At 43.8% G+C, this 15,253-nt stretch overlaps 1 protein-coding gene across 1 annotated transcript in view; it reads left to right on the plus strand.

Annotated features, from left to right (window-relative positions):
• PSTPIP1 (proline-serine-threonine phosphatase interacting protein 1) overlaps nucleotides 1-15,253 on the plus strand; it is a 632,908-nt gene that overhangs the window by 487,728 nt on the left and 129,927 nt on the right. Inside the window, exon 10 of the mRNA XM_085644041.1 lies at nucleotides 8,348-8,446. Coding sequence (XP_085500167.1) covers nucleotides 8,348-8,446 — 99 coding nt within the window. The remainder of the gene's footprint in view (nucleotides 1-8,347; nucleotides 8,447-15,253) is intronic.

Here is a 15,253-nt window from a genome sequence, read left to right on the forward strand (position 1 = left end):
TCCCACCTTCCCTCCATGGTCTGTGTGTATGCCATCACAGTCTCACTGTTGCTCTTCATGGTGTGTCTTGCTTCTAGTGCCCATCCTGCCTGACCTCCATGGCTATCTTGCTGCTCCTGCCCTTCCCCCTTGCCCCCAGCCCTCTGTTTACAAGTGCAGACCCCTACTCCCTCCCTCCTGGCTTGTCTGTTCCATTGCAATGCCCCTGATCCGTCCCTCCTGCCCTTTATGGTCTGTTATGCTGCAGCTTTCTCTCCTGTCTGTCCATTATGGTCAGCTAGCTACCATTGCCTCTTGCCCCTCTGTTCTCTGTTGTCCATGTGCATGGTCCTGTCCCCTCCCTCTTGCTTTCTATGGATTGTTGTGCTGCACTCCCGTCTCGCATGCCCTGTGTGGTGTATTGTGCTGCTGCAAACCCTGATGCCTGCCCTGCAGGGTCAGTTTGGTGCACCTCTCCATGTCCCTCCTGTCCTCTGTTATCCAAGTCCATGTCCCTACCATATTTTCTTCCATGATCCAATGTACCATACTTGCGAACATTTTGAACTTGGTAAGAGGGAGATTTTGAAAAAAAACTAGGGTATTGATTTTCCCCTTTGAGTTACATTGAAAAAGAGGAGATTGTAGACAAGAGACAGATCAAATAAAGCCCATTTGAGCTTACATTGGACGTTTCCTGGCTGAATCGGGTCTGTTGGCATGTATGGTTGTACTACCATTGCCTCTTCCTTCTGCCCACAATGGTCTATTACAGTGCCACAGCCTCTCTTGCAAGTCCTGTATTGTTGGTTTGTTGCCCCTGCCCCGCTTTCCACTGGCCTCCATAGTCTGTTGTGCTGCCACAGCCCTTCCTGCCTGCTCAGTGTGGTTAAATTGTTGCCTTTGCACCCTCCTACCTGCCTTCAATTTTCAGAGTCCGTGCCCATGGCCTCTGCCTCTCAACAGTATCCTAATGAACAACTAGATTGCTAACATTCTATATTTATTACAAAAGTGTGGAACGCCTGACGTCATCTTGATGTAATCAAAACTGTAATACCTAGAGCATTTCCTTTAGAAATTACATATATGAGAGGGTCTTATTGGCATCAAAATTATGGTTAGTGCTCTAAAAGACTAAAATAGGGACATATTTTCTGAGTTTTCAAATAGCGACAAAGCACTTTTAAATTATTTGTTATCTTTATGTTTTTTTATCCAGTTGACCACTTGATTAAATGTTGTACTTAGGGGAGAGGATGTGGTGTTACTTCCAGAACTGCAGACTTTGCAACTGGGGAACCAGGTTGGAGTTTCTGCTTCAGCTCGACATTCTGTGATTCTGGTCAAATCACTTAGTCTCCCCATGTCTACAACCAAAATGAATTTGTTCTTGTGTGATGTAACCAATGCTCATGTAAAGCACTCCAATACCTGACAAGTCTGCACTATATAACACTGCAAAAACACAAAAAATTAAGTGTTTTGCACACTTCTGTCATTGGGCTATATTTGGGCTACATCTGGGTGATTTTGTGCTACATTTGGGCTCTTTTGTCTCCGGTGGCCATCTTGAGAGATTTATTTGTTATGAAGTTTCCAAACTTCCTCATGTACTGCAGTCTCCTCAGTAGGAAATGCTTTCAGTTTTTTACTTTGATTCCATCATGAAGGTATTCAGATATGTCACACATTTGCCATAAATTCTGAAAGTTAGCACTCTAGTTGCTCATTAGATCACTGTAGTAAAACTACTGTTCACCATGGAAGTCTGCTCCTGGTATTAAAAGTGCATGTTTCAGTCTGCATGTTAGAATTTTTTAATGAAATAGAAGAGGATTTGAGAAGTCACTCAAAATGTGCCCTCATTTTCTTTCTTCAGCATTAATCATAATTTCTATGGCTAAATGAACCCCCTCATTGTGTTCCTTTTTAAATTAAATGTTTTAAGTGTTACCAGTTTATTCCAATCAAGATGGCTTCAGGTGTACCATACTTTTGTCATAATGAAGACAGTAAGCGCTCTAGTTGTTTTTAAGAACACTCTGGGACATTCTTTCATTTGGCTATACTTGGGCTACATCTGGGTGATATTTGGGCTACATTTGGGCTCTTTTGTCTCTGGTGGCCATCTTGGGAGACTTATTTGTTATGAAGTTTCCTAATTTCCTCATTTACTGCAGTCTCCTCAGTAGGAAATACTTTCAGTTTTTTACTTTGATTCCATCAAGAAGGCATTCAGATGTGTCACACATTTGCCCTAAATTCAGAATGTTAGCACTCTTTTTGCTCATTAGATCACTGTAGTAAAGCTACTGCTCACCAGGGAAAACTGCTGCTGGTATTGAAAGTGCATGTTTCAGTCTGCATGTCAGAATTCTTTAATGAAATAAAAGAGGATTTCAGAAGTCAAAATGTGCCCTAGTTTTTCTTTCTGCAGCACTAATCATACTTGTTATGGAAAAATGAACCCCCTCATTTTGTTCCTTTTTAAATTAAATGTTTTAAGAGTTACCACTTTAATCCAAGCAAGATGGCTTCAGGTGTGCCATACGTTTATCATAAGTAGGACTGTTAGCGCTCTAGTTGTTCTTTGGAACACTCTGGGAAGCTGCAGTAGAACACAAAGGAATCAACTGACAGTCTCTGCCCTTGTTGGATGTACATGTTTTTCTGAGAATTACAGACTTCATTCTCACATGACTGAGAAGGATAATGTGAATTTACAGAAAATAAGCTCTCAGTTTAGCTTATAGATCACCTTCCAAACCTCTGTGGGAAAAGCATGAGAAAATATGTTTCTCTCAATCATGATATCCCAGCAGAAGGCTTTTTCACATGGTGAAATCACCTTGGAACATACCACAATTCCTAAAACGAGTATGGTACCATCAACAAATGATTTATAATGTAACTAAAGTCTTAAAACCTTCTATTAACTGCAATGCTTTTTAATGAGGTGCTATCATGTATATTGGTCCCAATATGGCTGCCAACACTTCTTGGATGAAGTGCTGACAGCCAATCAGATCTCAGGATGAGATGTGTGGTTAGGCCCCGCCCACATATATATATGATTTTACTTTTGATTTTCTCAGGAACTACTGAACAGATTGACACCAGACCTGCAAAAGGCACATCCCTGACCTGAGGACTACCTCTCTGCCAAATTTCAAGTAATTCTGTTCAGCCGTTCGGGCTGTACCTTGGACTAAAGGTCCCTATGGAAAATTGCATGGGGAAAACGCGTTTTGGGACCCCCCTTTTTTCTCAGCCCCCGCTTGACGAATCCCCCTCGAGACTTTCAGGATAGGAGCGGAGCGGAGCGCCCCACCTATTTTGAAAATTTCGCGAGGATTCGTCAACCGGCTCCAAAGTTATTCCAAATAGAATGTTGCGGATTTCCTATGGAAACACGGTCCTAACTATAACTATCTACTGGCGACCGCCAGTAGATAATAAATATATATATATATGTGTATATACATATCTATATATATGTATATATATGCATGTGTGTTTGTGTGTGTGTGTATATATACACACACACACACACACACACACACACACACACACACACACACACAGGTAGTTATAGTTAGGATTGGTTTTCCATAGGAAAAGCTTTTTTTGTGTAGGTACTACTTTTTGTCTAGTTTGCGCCTGGAATGTTTTAGTGTGGTGGGTCAAATAGGGGAGGTAAGAAAAAAGGGGGTTGGAAAATGCAAAATCCCCATGCATTTTCAATAGAGTTCATTAGACCAAATTTGTCAGAAAGCTAGCTCTTGGCCCGCAGATTGTGCTTGTATGGCTTTGTAAAAAAATATAACACAATGCAGTGGCTTGTGCTGCATTGCATTTCATTCGGTGCAGTGTTCCATGAGTGGAACGTTGGTGTTCCCATGCATCCACCCATGGATTTCATGCAATCCCAGATTTACAAAGGTTTGTTAACCTGGGATTGCGTGAAATCACTATGCCTACCAGAGGATGGCATAACGCGGAGAAAAATATTTTGTTATCCTCATTATTTACTATTTCTATGTATGCTGCAATCCTCGGCACACATAAAAAGAGGAAAATGCCTCTAGAGATTGTTATTGTGCAGGAAAGTATCCGTTCCTGCACAAAAACAATTCTCCTTGTTATGCAGTCACCCTGCAAGGGTGCCTGCATCAGCGCTAAGCTGCCTGAAGTGCACCAGTGCTATAAGAGAGCAGAAGTGTGCCATATCTTAGTAGATATCGTGCATTACTGATCTCTTCCTCCCACACAAGGCAGCACTGCAAGTTGCCTTACTACACCCCGTTGCATGAAAGGTTAGTAAGTCTGGCCCTCATTGTAAATCTGGATGGTTGAGTCCCCGAGAGGTTCGAGAGACTGGGAGCGCCAGTTTAAAAATGGAGCATTCTCTTGGAAAGACATGAAGCGAGCTGGCATTGCACGGGCGGGGTTGGGTGGCCTGGATGGGAGCAGTAAGCTCTAACTCACCTTACACCATGGCTATCGATGGGTACTCAGTGCTGACGTGTAACGTCAATGAACAAGGCAATAAAATCAAGAGGGGGTTAGTTTCACAATATATTAAAAGGCATAAACTGGACATCATACTACTACAGGAAACTCACCTCATAAGGCCACACTGTGCTTTCCTGGGTAGGGGACAATACATTACCTTGGCACATGTGGGATTCACCAGAGGATCACGGGGCGTAGCGATTCTAATCAAACGATCAACCCCCTTCCGGGTCACTCGGCGGTGGGAAGACACAAAGGGCACATACGTGGCGGTCCAAGATACTTGGAATCATAAATACTGGTTAATAGTCAGTGTCTCCAGCAGCGTACGCTGGATAAATTGTCCGAACCCCTGTTGCAGTCTGGCCCTGCAACACATTTGATAAGAGGCGACATCAATGACGTGAGCGATCCTGCCCTGGATCGCTCACTGACGCGATCAAGGCAACAGGAGACCACAGCAGTGGCTAGGTTCCAGGCGGCCCTCAAGCTCACTGACCTTTGGAGACGCCATCATCCATCCACAGCATAATTCGTGGCAATTACTTTAAGGGAGGAGGTAGGATGCCTTGTCGCCCACCAGCATGAGCCATAAATGAACCTCCGGACCCCATCCTGTGGGTCTGGCTCACATGCTATGTCCAGCGGTAACCACCCCAGGGACATAGCAATTTCCCTGCTAACACCGGTGTGGGCAGGGAAACCTGTGTTTGCTCCTGCTTGGCGGGAGCATTTTTTTTTCTCTCTCGCCTAGTGGGAGCAAACACTAAGTTCTTTCCCAGGGCGCGGGAACTTTAAAAATGCTACCATGGGTGTGCAGTCCCACTACCCTTTTGTTTTAGTAGTAGCCGAAGGAGATGGGGTTCTAAGACCTAAGAAAGCTCAGGGAAGGGGCCACGTGGTCTCCCTCCCCTATGATTAAAAAAAACAGCCCTGGGAGATCTGGTCCCCTGGGCCTTATAAGGTTTGGAGAGGGGGGCCATGCGGCATCCTCTTCTTTCATAAAAAATGGTCATGGTGGATGGAGACCCCAGGGACTAATAAGGCTCAGGCAGGAGGGCCACTTGGCTCCCTTCTCATAAAAACATAAGCCCTGTGGGTCCCCAGGTCCTAATGGACTTAATTAGGTTGTGAGAGGGTGCTCCGTGGCCCGCCTCCCCTTTAAAAACATAAGGCCCTGCAGCAAACTCTACCGCAGAACACAGCAGAAGGCCATGCGAGTTGGGGGGTTGGCTGGTAATAAAATATTACTTTATGTTAAAAATAAATCTACAAATTCACTGAAAAAAACAAAGGTTTAAGTAACGTTATAGTTAAATGACTTTGTCAGTGACAACATTAATGTTCTGAACTAAAAAAAACACATTCACTAATTATAGTTTAGTTAGCAGAGCTAACAATAACCTGCGCCCCGCCATGCACTGCTTAAGACGTTACATATTACATCACTCATGACATGTTCTACGACATCACTTATGACATCATAGAACAACACATACTGCACCTGAATCGATGCAATGGGGCAGGCCGGCTGAGGAGGGTATGTCCAGGGATATTCTGCCACGAAATTCACTTTCTCCCTTAATGTATTGGGAGGACCTCTGCCTTACCTAAGGGGTAACTCTATCCAGATTGTCAGGTGGAATCAGCCCCATTGCATCGATTCAGGTGCAGTATGTGTTGTTCTAGAGGGTCCCCATGACCATTATCATGCCCACAGATTTATTCAGGGTAAGATTAATTTGATTTAGGCACTGATGAAATGCAGATTGATCCTCCTGGCAACATAGTCGTGAAACATGTCAACCCCACTTTATTTCTCCCATCCTAGCTATCAGGGTACATTGCAACCTTAGTATAGCTCCATTGTTTTTACTGGGTCAAGGGAACACTATCCCATAAATATACCCTTGATTCCCTTAGAGTCTTTTACTCTTGATGTTCACTTTTTCACCACCCTATTTTTTTAGATACCCCCTCACTTGCACTTATCTGAACTGCGTTACAGATCACAAGACCTCCAACAAAGAGCCCCCTGGCCCGTCAAGCATTGCAACGCCGGCCTGACAAGGAGTGCCCTATGATGAAGCATGACACCCTACCCAGTGTGTGAGGACACTCAAATCTGATTATTCGGATCCCCTTGAATCCCCTTGACCGGGTCTATAATTCCACTAAGCTTAGGGCTTACCTTTTTCCCGAGAGAGGAACTACTCCAGTCAATGTGTTGAAGTACATTAGTCTAGGTCTAGGAGGAGCACAGGTGTAGGACCTCATTAAACATATAGCTCTTCTTCCTCTTTGTTTACATCCCAAGGACCACCACTTTGTAGGTGCAAAAAAGGCTGATGAGAAATGGGCATTAGTGGAAGGGGCTGCACTTCACTCCAAAGAGTGGCGTGGCATGCGAAAAAAAAAGCCAGGAGAGATTCACTGGAACACTTATGAGCACTTTACTATAACAGGGTTGGGGGAGTGACAAGGGGGCTGCCTCATAGGTTTATTTAACTGTGCTCAAACCACAACTGCTTGCATTGTACCTTAATGGCTACTGTAGAGCAGTCTACCATTCAGAAGGGAAAGAGTTAAACATTTGTGGGAGATACATGCAAATTACAAGAAAAGTTGCGCATGACTGTTGCAGCTCTGACTATTATTATTGCAATTTGGAGCGTTAGGGGCGAATCATGAACAGGAATATGTGCTTTTGCAGTTTGTCTAATTGCTGAAATGCGCACATGGAGATATTGAATACTATACATGTACAGGACCTGTTTGTTACCTTAAAAACCTACTGCAATATATTAAAAATAAATCTTGCCAGAGATACGAAGTGTTGCAGGTGCTTTTCACCCAGATGAACTCTCAAAGACAAATTTGGAATCTTGGGTGCCTCGCAGTCCCAAGGGTTGGCATCAGAATGTTATCACTAAGATCTGTCTCATTCCATTGAGTCCCAGCATAACCTTTGTTTTTTTTATGTCCTCATAACCTGCTGGTCCAAAAGGGCCACCTGAACGCAGACAAAATAAATGAAGTTGTACTGTTAAATGTGGGATTTGACGGCCACTTGAGAAAAGGTCGGATCGTTTGCATTGACATGTCTCAGTGGTGAGCAGTGGACAAACAGCATTCATCAAAGGTGGTATTCAGAAGGTAGAAGCAGATCAGAGAAGAATTAGAGAGGAGGGCTTCTTTAATTTGGATTGGTAAGATTTCAGTAGCCTATAGTCAGGATAGTTTTGTGGGTTTTATGATTTCACTATTTTCCTTGTGAGTAGGGCCTGGGCAGTGCTTAATTTGAGCTAGTGGTTTCCGGTGCTCGGCACCAGCACTTAATTGTCAATGCTGCACTTATGACAGTCTGCCTTATGGTGGCGCTGCTCATCTAATTTAGAGATGAACAGAACAACGGTTGTTTTTTAATACAATATGCATTAAAAATGACTAATACCTGCCTCCCCAGCCATTCCTTTAGCGTTTGGGAACTGGAATAATCTGAACTGTCGCACTTGCAGGTGAGAGAGATGGTTAGTAGTTTTGGCAGCGATGACAGGGGTGATGGGTGGTGCAAGCTGCAGGGGCCTCGTGGTCAGGGCCCTGGCACTTATTATTTTACAAATTAAGCACTGGGTATGACAGCATGGCGGGCTTTAAGTTATGGCAGGGTGAGTTTGCAGTAAATGTCACAGTTGGTAACATTGTAGGCTTTCAAATTTGAGTAGTAGAAATCCTTGCTTTGAGGCAACCAGAGTAACATCTCGGGTCTTAGCAGTAAGTGTGACCCAAGGTACTTTGATAATACCACAGGCGCTATTCATTTAATATTCATAGCCTCCTTTCTATGCAGGCCTTTCAGACACAGGAGAACGACCGCATCACTGTCCTGAGGAGCGCCTTGTGGGCTCATTGCAACCATTACTCCATGCAGTGCGTCAAGGATGATGAGGTAGGTTCCCTTCATACTCACTGAAAAAGATACACTGCGCTTCTAGACATTGTCATAATGAATTGCCTTTCAGATTCGCATCCTCATTTTTGGACATGTTCACATCCTTCTCAAGCTGTCCTTTGCTACTTGATTCTCTGTTCCCTATTTAGATGCGAGAATCCACCGCAGTTGGTTTTTCACAGATCACTCCCAGGAGCAGTCTTCCGTGCCCCTAGGAGTATGTCACTCTTCTCGGTCAGTGATCCCTCTTGACCATCACTCTCTCCTTCAATAGGCCTATATATAAGTTATCACCTAAGATCAGCCTGTGAAATCCTCAACAGTCAACCTCTTGAAAGACTGTGCAATCTGCAGTAGGTTCCCCTGTCAGGACTGGCTGGCATTGCCAGGGTAAGAGGCAGCTTGATGTCCAACAGTTACTTTGTAGGCGCCTAACAAGTAGAGCGCCTACAAAGTCCAACAGTTACTTTGTAGAGCCTAACAAGTAACTGCATCAAGTACCGTTTACTCACCAATAGCAGTGCAAGCCAAACTCAAAGGCTGAACTCCAGGCAGAAAGGCAAACATTCACACGGTCACCTGTCATCAGGTAAATGATAACCTACATATCACTTTGGCATAAGATTATAGAAAAAAAAATGCAATAAACAATGAAAAAAGGCACACTGCACAAAAATAAACGTAATCGATTTAATTCAGGTCACTGTCGATAAGTGTTTGACATTAAATCTGTGGAGCCCACTTTTATGAGGGCATGGAAAAAAAGCTGGCTCTATAGGTTTTTTCAGTGGGGCATGTGCCCCAATGTAGGAAATGCCACAAGAGACCCTAGGTGGTCTCACCCAAGAGGTTGGGACTGGTTGGGAAAGTTACCTTTTCTCTCACTTCAGATCTGGGGCTTACTCTGTTACTGCAGTGGTTGTTACAAAATGTTGCCCAAGAATAGCTCCACCAGGCTCTTTAAACTCGTCTGTAGCCTTTTAACCGAGGGTTTTATTAGCTCCACTGGCGGCTGGCGATCTTTAAAAGAAGTGGGGAGCAATCCTTGCTGTGAATTCCAGCGAGCAAGCCCAACTTCTTGTATGTGGGTCCGTGGCTTCTCTGGCGAGAACAATGTAAAAGAAATGGGATCAAAGAGTGCCCTTAAACTACAGTCTTCACATACATTTACTAAAAACCCTTGGGTTATGAAAGGCCAGCCATTAAATATTCAAACACTTGCGTGGAGTGGCAAACCAAAGAAGCCTCATGCTCCCAGAGTTGGCACATATTATTTAAAAATGTTGTATCAATGCCCTCATATGTCAATGATCTCGAATGTGCCTGGATCAGCGTTTTATCATGAGCTTCCCCTATATGGGATGGGTGCATATATTGCAATGTACCAGCGCCTGAATTTCGCTAGAGATACCATCCATATAAAATGGGGAGACTCTTATGTGAGCAAATGTCTCTCGTATGTCAAGAGCAGCAATAGGTCATGGTTTACCCACTCTCATATGCCATAGTTGAACTCCCTTATTCCTGGAATAGCTGGAATTGGTGTTGTGAATTTTCCAATTTATATCATCTTGCTTTTTCACCCCACACTTTCTTCTGTGCTGAGGGGGGGTGACACATCGACTGCTGTATATCCAGGGGCACTCTAGGGCTTGGGCCTAAAGAGGCATGGTCTACATTTACAACAGATGCTACAGCGTGGGAGTACAAATGGGGAGGCACTCATGTGTGCTTGGTCTCTGCCCCCAGGACTGTGACTTTGCCAGCCCTGGACAATGTCTAATGGCTGATTCAGGCACTTTTATGTGTCTGCACCAGCCATCACACAAATGTCACTGCCTGCCTCAGACTGTTGCTGAACCCTCATTCTTAACAGAGAGGATTACCATTTTTTTATTATACTAATAATGCATAATAGACTGTCGTTCACTAGTAGTGTAATGAAAAAGCTCATAAAAACAAGCAGAGCTGAGCCTCAATGCCCATAGGAGCAAACCACTGCCCCACCACCTCAAACCAGATATCTAGGGGTATGGGTGTCAACAAACCTAGGCAAGTTTCAAAGGGATCATTTAAATCCACTGCTCTAAGACTTTAGTTCTGATGTATCTCACAGTGGAAAATTCACCCACTCTCACTGATGGTTTGCAAAGCCCTAATGAAAATGGCATCTTTGCCACGGTTACTATACATGCTCCAAAGCATGCCTTATGGAATCACTGGTGTGATGTTCATGAACCTGGATACCTAGGTGTGGTCAATGCTATGGAAAGACAATTCACTTAGAATAGCATTGACAACTTTGTGAGATTATACCTTTCAAGAGAAGAATGGCACTACCTAACATTAGGGCGCTACGAGGCCACGCGGCATTGCCCCACAGAATAAGCCTGCTCTGAGACTGAAGTTTAATGAAGTAACTTGGGATATTGCACTCCTGCGCCACAGAATTAACATTGGAATTAAGGATGAAGGTTGAAAGTGTGGTGGAAAGGGAAACGTGACACTAAGAACACTTTTAAAGTAGATTCCCAACAGCATCAGATTCTATTTGGAGATATATGAGATACCTCTGGCATTAAGTCATTCTCACAACTGCAAATAGAATATTCACTAGTGGGCACACGGGCATTTAGATACTTACAACTAAATACTCACCTTGCACACACATTTGAAAAGGGCACAGTAGAACTAGAAGAATCATCACTATAAGGCAATCTGTTGGAGACCAGCATTACAAGAAAGGGAGTGGGAAAACAAAATTCAATTGTGAGTGTGATGTGGGTGAATTAGAGAATCGATGATGGGATAAGGAACGGTAAACTATCTACACTTTAGAAATGGTGACATGGAATCATACTCACACCTGTGTGGAGAGACAAAACATTACATCATTCAGTTCAATGTGGTACACTTAAATATACAGTTTGTATTCCCTTGTGACTCTGACTTCTTATCTATAGTGTCGAACAGTAAACGCAATTGCATTGAGGACTCTACAAACAATAAAAACAATTAAAAACAGTGACGTGTAGTGAGTGCCCACAGTGAGCTAGTGTGAACTATAGCCCTTCTGGCACATAGGTACAGCAGCAGAGGTACATCCATGTGAACTCACCCAATTCTGTAGACTAACCAGGCTTCAACAGTACCCGGTAGGTCACACGTAAGGCATTGCTTATATGTGAAACTAGATTAAAAGGGAAACAAAAAATGGAAGGTACCAATTTTTCTCAATGCACATTGATCCCTTTTATCATAATGAATAAACCCATACTCATGGTCTCATAATTACCACCAATAGCCACCAATCATACTGAATTCAGTAATACATCTCGTGTTGGATAATGGCCTGTGTGGAGGCCATCACTCAAGAACTCAAACTTAAGCTTAGTCCTAACCGTGTGCAGTCATGGTATCATTATGTGCCCGCCCTGTATTTGTTCTTACTGGCAAGTTCTGTAGTGTGGGCGTAGGTGCTTTCCGGTAGTCACTCTATTCTTAATTTGGTCTTTAGCTTGCTGCGAGTGCACCCCTTATGCTGTTATATTGTCGTGGGTGTTACCCGGTAGTCATTCTCTCCCAAAACGGGCATTTGGCTTACAGCAAGCGCATCCCTTATGCTATCCGGTGGCTGTCACCCGTCTCGTACTGTATTCTAATATGGTGCTCTTGCTAGCGCACGGGGCGGACATAGGGGCTGGTGAGTGCGGAGCTGTAACTAATCCACCCGGGAAGTGGACCGTCTGGTATAAAACCGTTTTGAAAAGGCACGGGTTCCCACCCTTACGGCAATTAACAAACTCACCCCAGTTACCGTGCAGGTGAGGCAGGGAGCACGCTAATTATCAAGTACTCTCCCCCCATCCTGACACATTTAACAACATCTTCAATCTCTGTGACTACATTCTACTCTCTCGACCCTGTCTTCTCTCAAGACATGCCCCGCTATTCTTTGCCATCATTCTCTTGCCAACGAGAATCCCACCTCTCTCACGCATTAGCTATACTAAGATAGTCCACCCAGTCTTTTTGCCCATAACCACCCAGATCCTCACTCCTCTCACCATGTAGACCATCATTCTAACACATCTTCTACCCACAAACAAGAATGTATGTATGTTTCTATATGGCATTTCTAAAGCTCACACCTTAACAAAAGACAGCAGAGTGCTGTAGAGGGTCAAAGACAAGCATAAAGTAGTTGGGGGTAAGCTGGGTTGTTTAGATATTAATACACTGTACTGTAGTATTCTTTAAAGATGTGAGTATTCAACTGTTTGCTAAATTGGAGAAGCATTGAAGCGGCCCTGATGGATTATGTGATGTTGTTCCAGACCCGGCTGTCTTTTATTTTCTTTTTTATAATTATTAGTCTGCAGTCTGATTGTGTCCTGGCTGCCAGTGTGCCACCAGAGATGATGAGCTTGACTGCAAGATAAGCAGGGGTGCTGGTCATGATGGATTTGTAAATGATGCAAGTGATTTTGAAGATGGTGTGGACCAGTATGGGACTTGTCTCTCTCTTCAGGGTAACTCCCACATGTTTTGCCTTCTCCTCTCCTGTTTGCTGGAAAGCGATTTGGTCATCTTAGAACTCTGTGCACTTTATCACTGCTAACCAGTGCTAAAGTGTGTGTGCTCACTCTTCTAAAACGGGTAGAATTGGCTCACACCCAAATTGTATATTTAATTTACTTATAAGTCCCCAGTAAAGTAGTACAACTTGTACACAGGGCCTGTAAATTAAATGCTACTAGGGTGCCTTAAGCATTTATTGTTCTACTCACTTAAGTACACTTTAGAACATGTTTCAGGCCTGACATTGCAGCTTGTATGCCGTTTTAAACTGCCAATTCCACTTGGCAAAATAACCCATTTTGCCAAGTCTAGGCCTGCCTTTTAAATACATATACGCTGCCCCTAAGATAGTATCTAAACAGGGCAAGATGCAGCATATTTAAAAATTTGGACATGCACTTTTAAGTATTGTATGTCATGGTAGTGAAAAACTGTTAAATTAATTTTTCACTTCTTCAAGGCTTCCTCTCCCATAGGACAAAATTGGGCTACCTTATTACATGTAGTAAGTGATAACTTTTGTTTAGAAATGGGCATAAATGTCATCTTTGGTCTCTCAAAAATTGTAATTAAAAATCCTCTTTAATGGTAAAGTTGGATTTTAATTCACAATCCTGAAAATGCAACTTTTAGAAAGTTTGCATTTACTTGCCTAACCATTTAGTTCCTGCAGCCTTTGTCATGGGTCACGTGGCCTGTGGTTATTCCTCCCAGCCAGTGACACAAAGGGGGACTAGGTTTTGACCAGGATCGGAGGGGCAGAGCTATTCTCTGCCCCACTTAGATTTCAAAGGAGCTGCCTCAGCACACTCATAAAGAACTTCACAAAATTTTGGCTGGCATGGCGGGGGTCACGTGGAGGTTCACGCAGGAGGGAGTATAATTAGGGCTCCCAGTTTTCCGTTTAAACGGATTTTTACATATAAATACAGACGGAAAACAAGTTTGCCTTTGTCTGTATTTATATGTAAAAACGGGAAAATACTAGTATTTCACTCTGGCGCTGGCGCTGCTGTTTGTCCCATTCAGCTCGTCATATTGTGTTGTGGGCAGCCCCCTCCCTGTGTCTCACCCTCACAATGTCTGCTACATTGTTTTCACACTCAGTAAGTGCCTGCACAATGGGGGGTCGTGGCAGGAGGATCAGTGCCCTGAGCTCCTGGATGATCTGTGGCTGCTAGCGCCAGTAGGCCTGCATTGTTCTCAGCGCCCCACCTGTGCGAAGTGAATCACTCTCACACACAGCGCATTCAGCCCCCCTCCCTTGGCTCGGGCTGAGCTCTCACTCTCGCAGACACACCTGGGGTGGACAGGGGGTAGTGGGCAGTGGAGAGAAGAAACCGGATCCTTGTATTTTCAGCCCGGGCTGCGCTGGAAGGCAGGGCTCAGTCAGACACACATACAGGGAAGAGGGTGTAAGTGAGACTCAGAAACAGAGTCTTTGCAGAGTTTGTGACCTGACTGCATTGCCCAAAGCCATTGCTGTCTCTTCCTTCTTGCCTGGACAAGACAAGGACAGTGTCCAATTCTGCTGACCCCCTTTTTTTTCCTCTTCCTCCCTCTCTTTGTCGTGCTCCTCCTCACTTGTAGAAAACCGTGACTGTTCTTTCCTCTCCTTTCCGTCATTCGTTCCCCTGTGAAAGGGATCCAAAAAAAGAGGACACGTCTTACAAAAGTCTTTTTCTGATATCTTTCTATTCCAAAACGCGGCCTCAGGAGGAGAAAAAAGGTTTTAAAATACGAACAATAAAATCATAACTAAATAAAACAAGACAGAGTCGTCGCAAAGTGGCCAGATTGGTTTTATTCACACCCAAACACATTAGCGCCACCTTACAGAGTTTGCCAGTCTAGCGCTACTTTTCTTTTCATGTCCTTAGCATTCTGAATAATGAGTGTAAAAGCTTTAAGTTGTATTCCCTATGAGTGTTTGATTTTTCCAGAATGTTGTTACTTTTTTCAGGCAGCAAATTACTCTGGTCTAGTGCATAGTTTGAATAGAGTTGCTTCTCGGTGTTTATAGCAGGGCACAATTGGATTGTAGCTGAAGGGAGTGTGAGTTTATCTCAGTGGGACAGTGGGGAGAGGATACATCACTCTCTGCAGATGACAGAAACTGCAAGGCTTTGAGACAAATGGCTTGTGATAGCACTTTTAAGTGTATTTGGGACATTCTGCGAATGGCAAAGTTTTCAGATGAATGTATTGTGTTGACCAAGAACA

This window comes from Triturus cristatus, chromosome 3_1 (genome assembly GCF_964204655.1).
Source record: "Triturus cristatus chromosome 3_1, aTriCri1.1, whole genome shotgun sequence".
Taxonomy (NCBI): domain Eukaryota; kingdom Metazoa; phylum Chordata; class Amphibia; order Caudata; family Salamandridae; genus Triturus; species Triturus cristatus.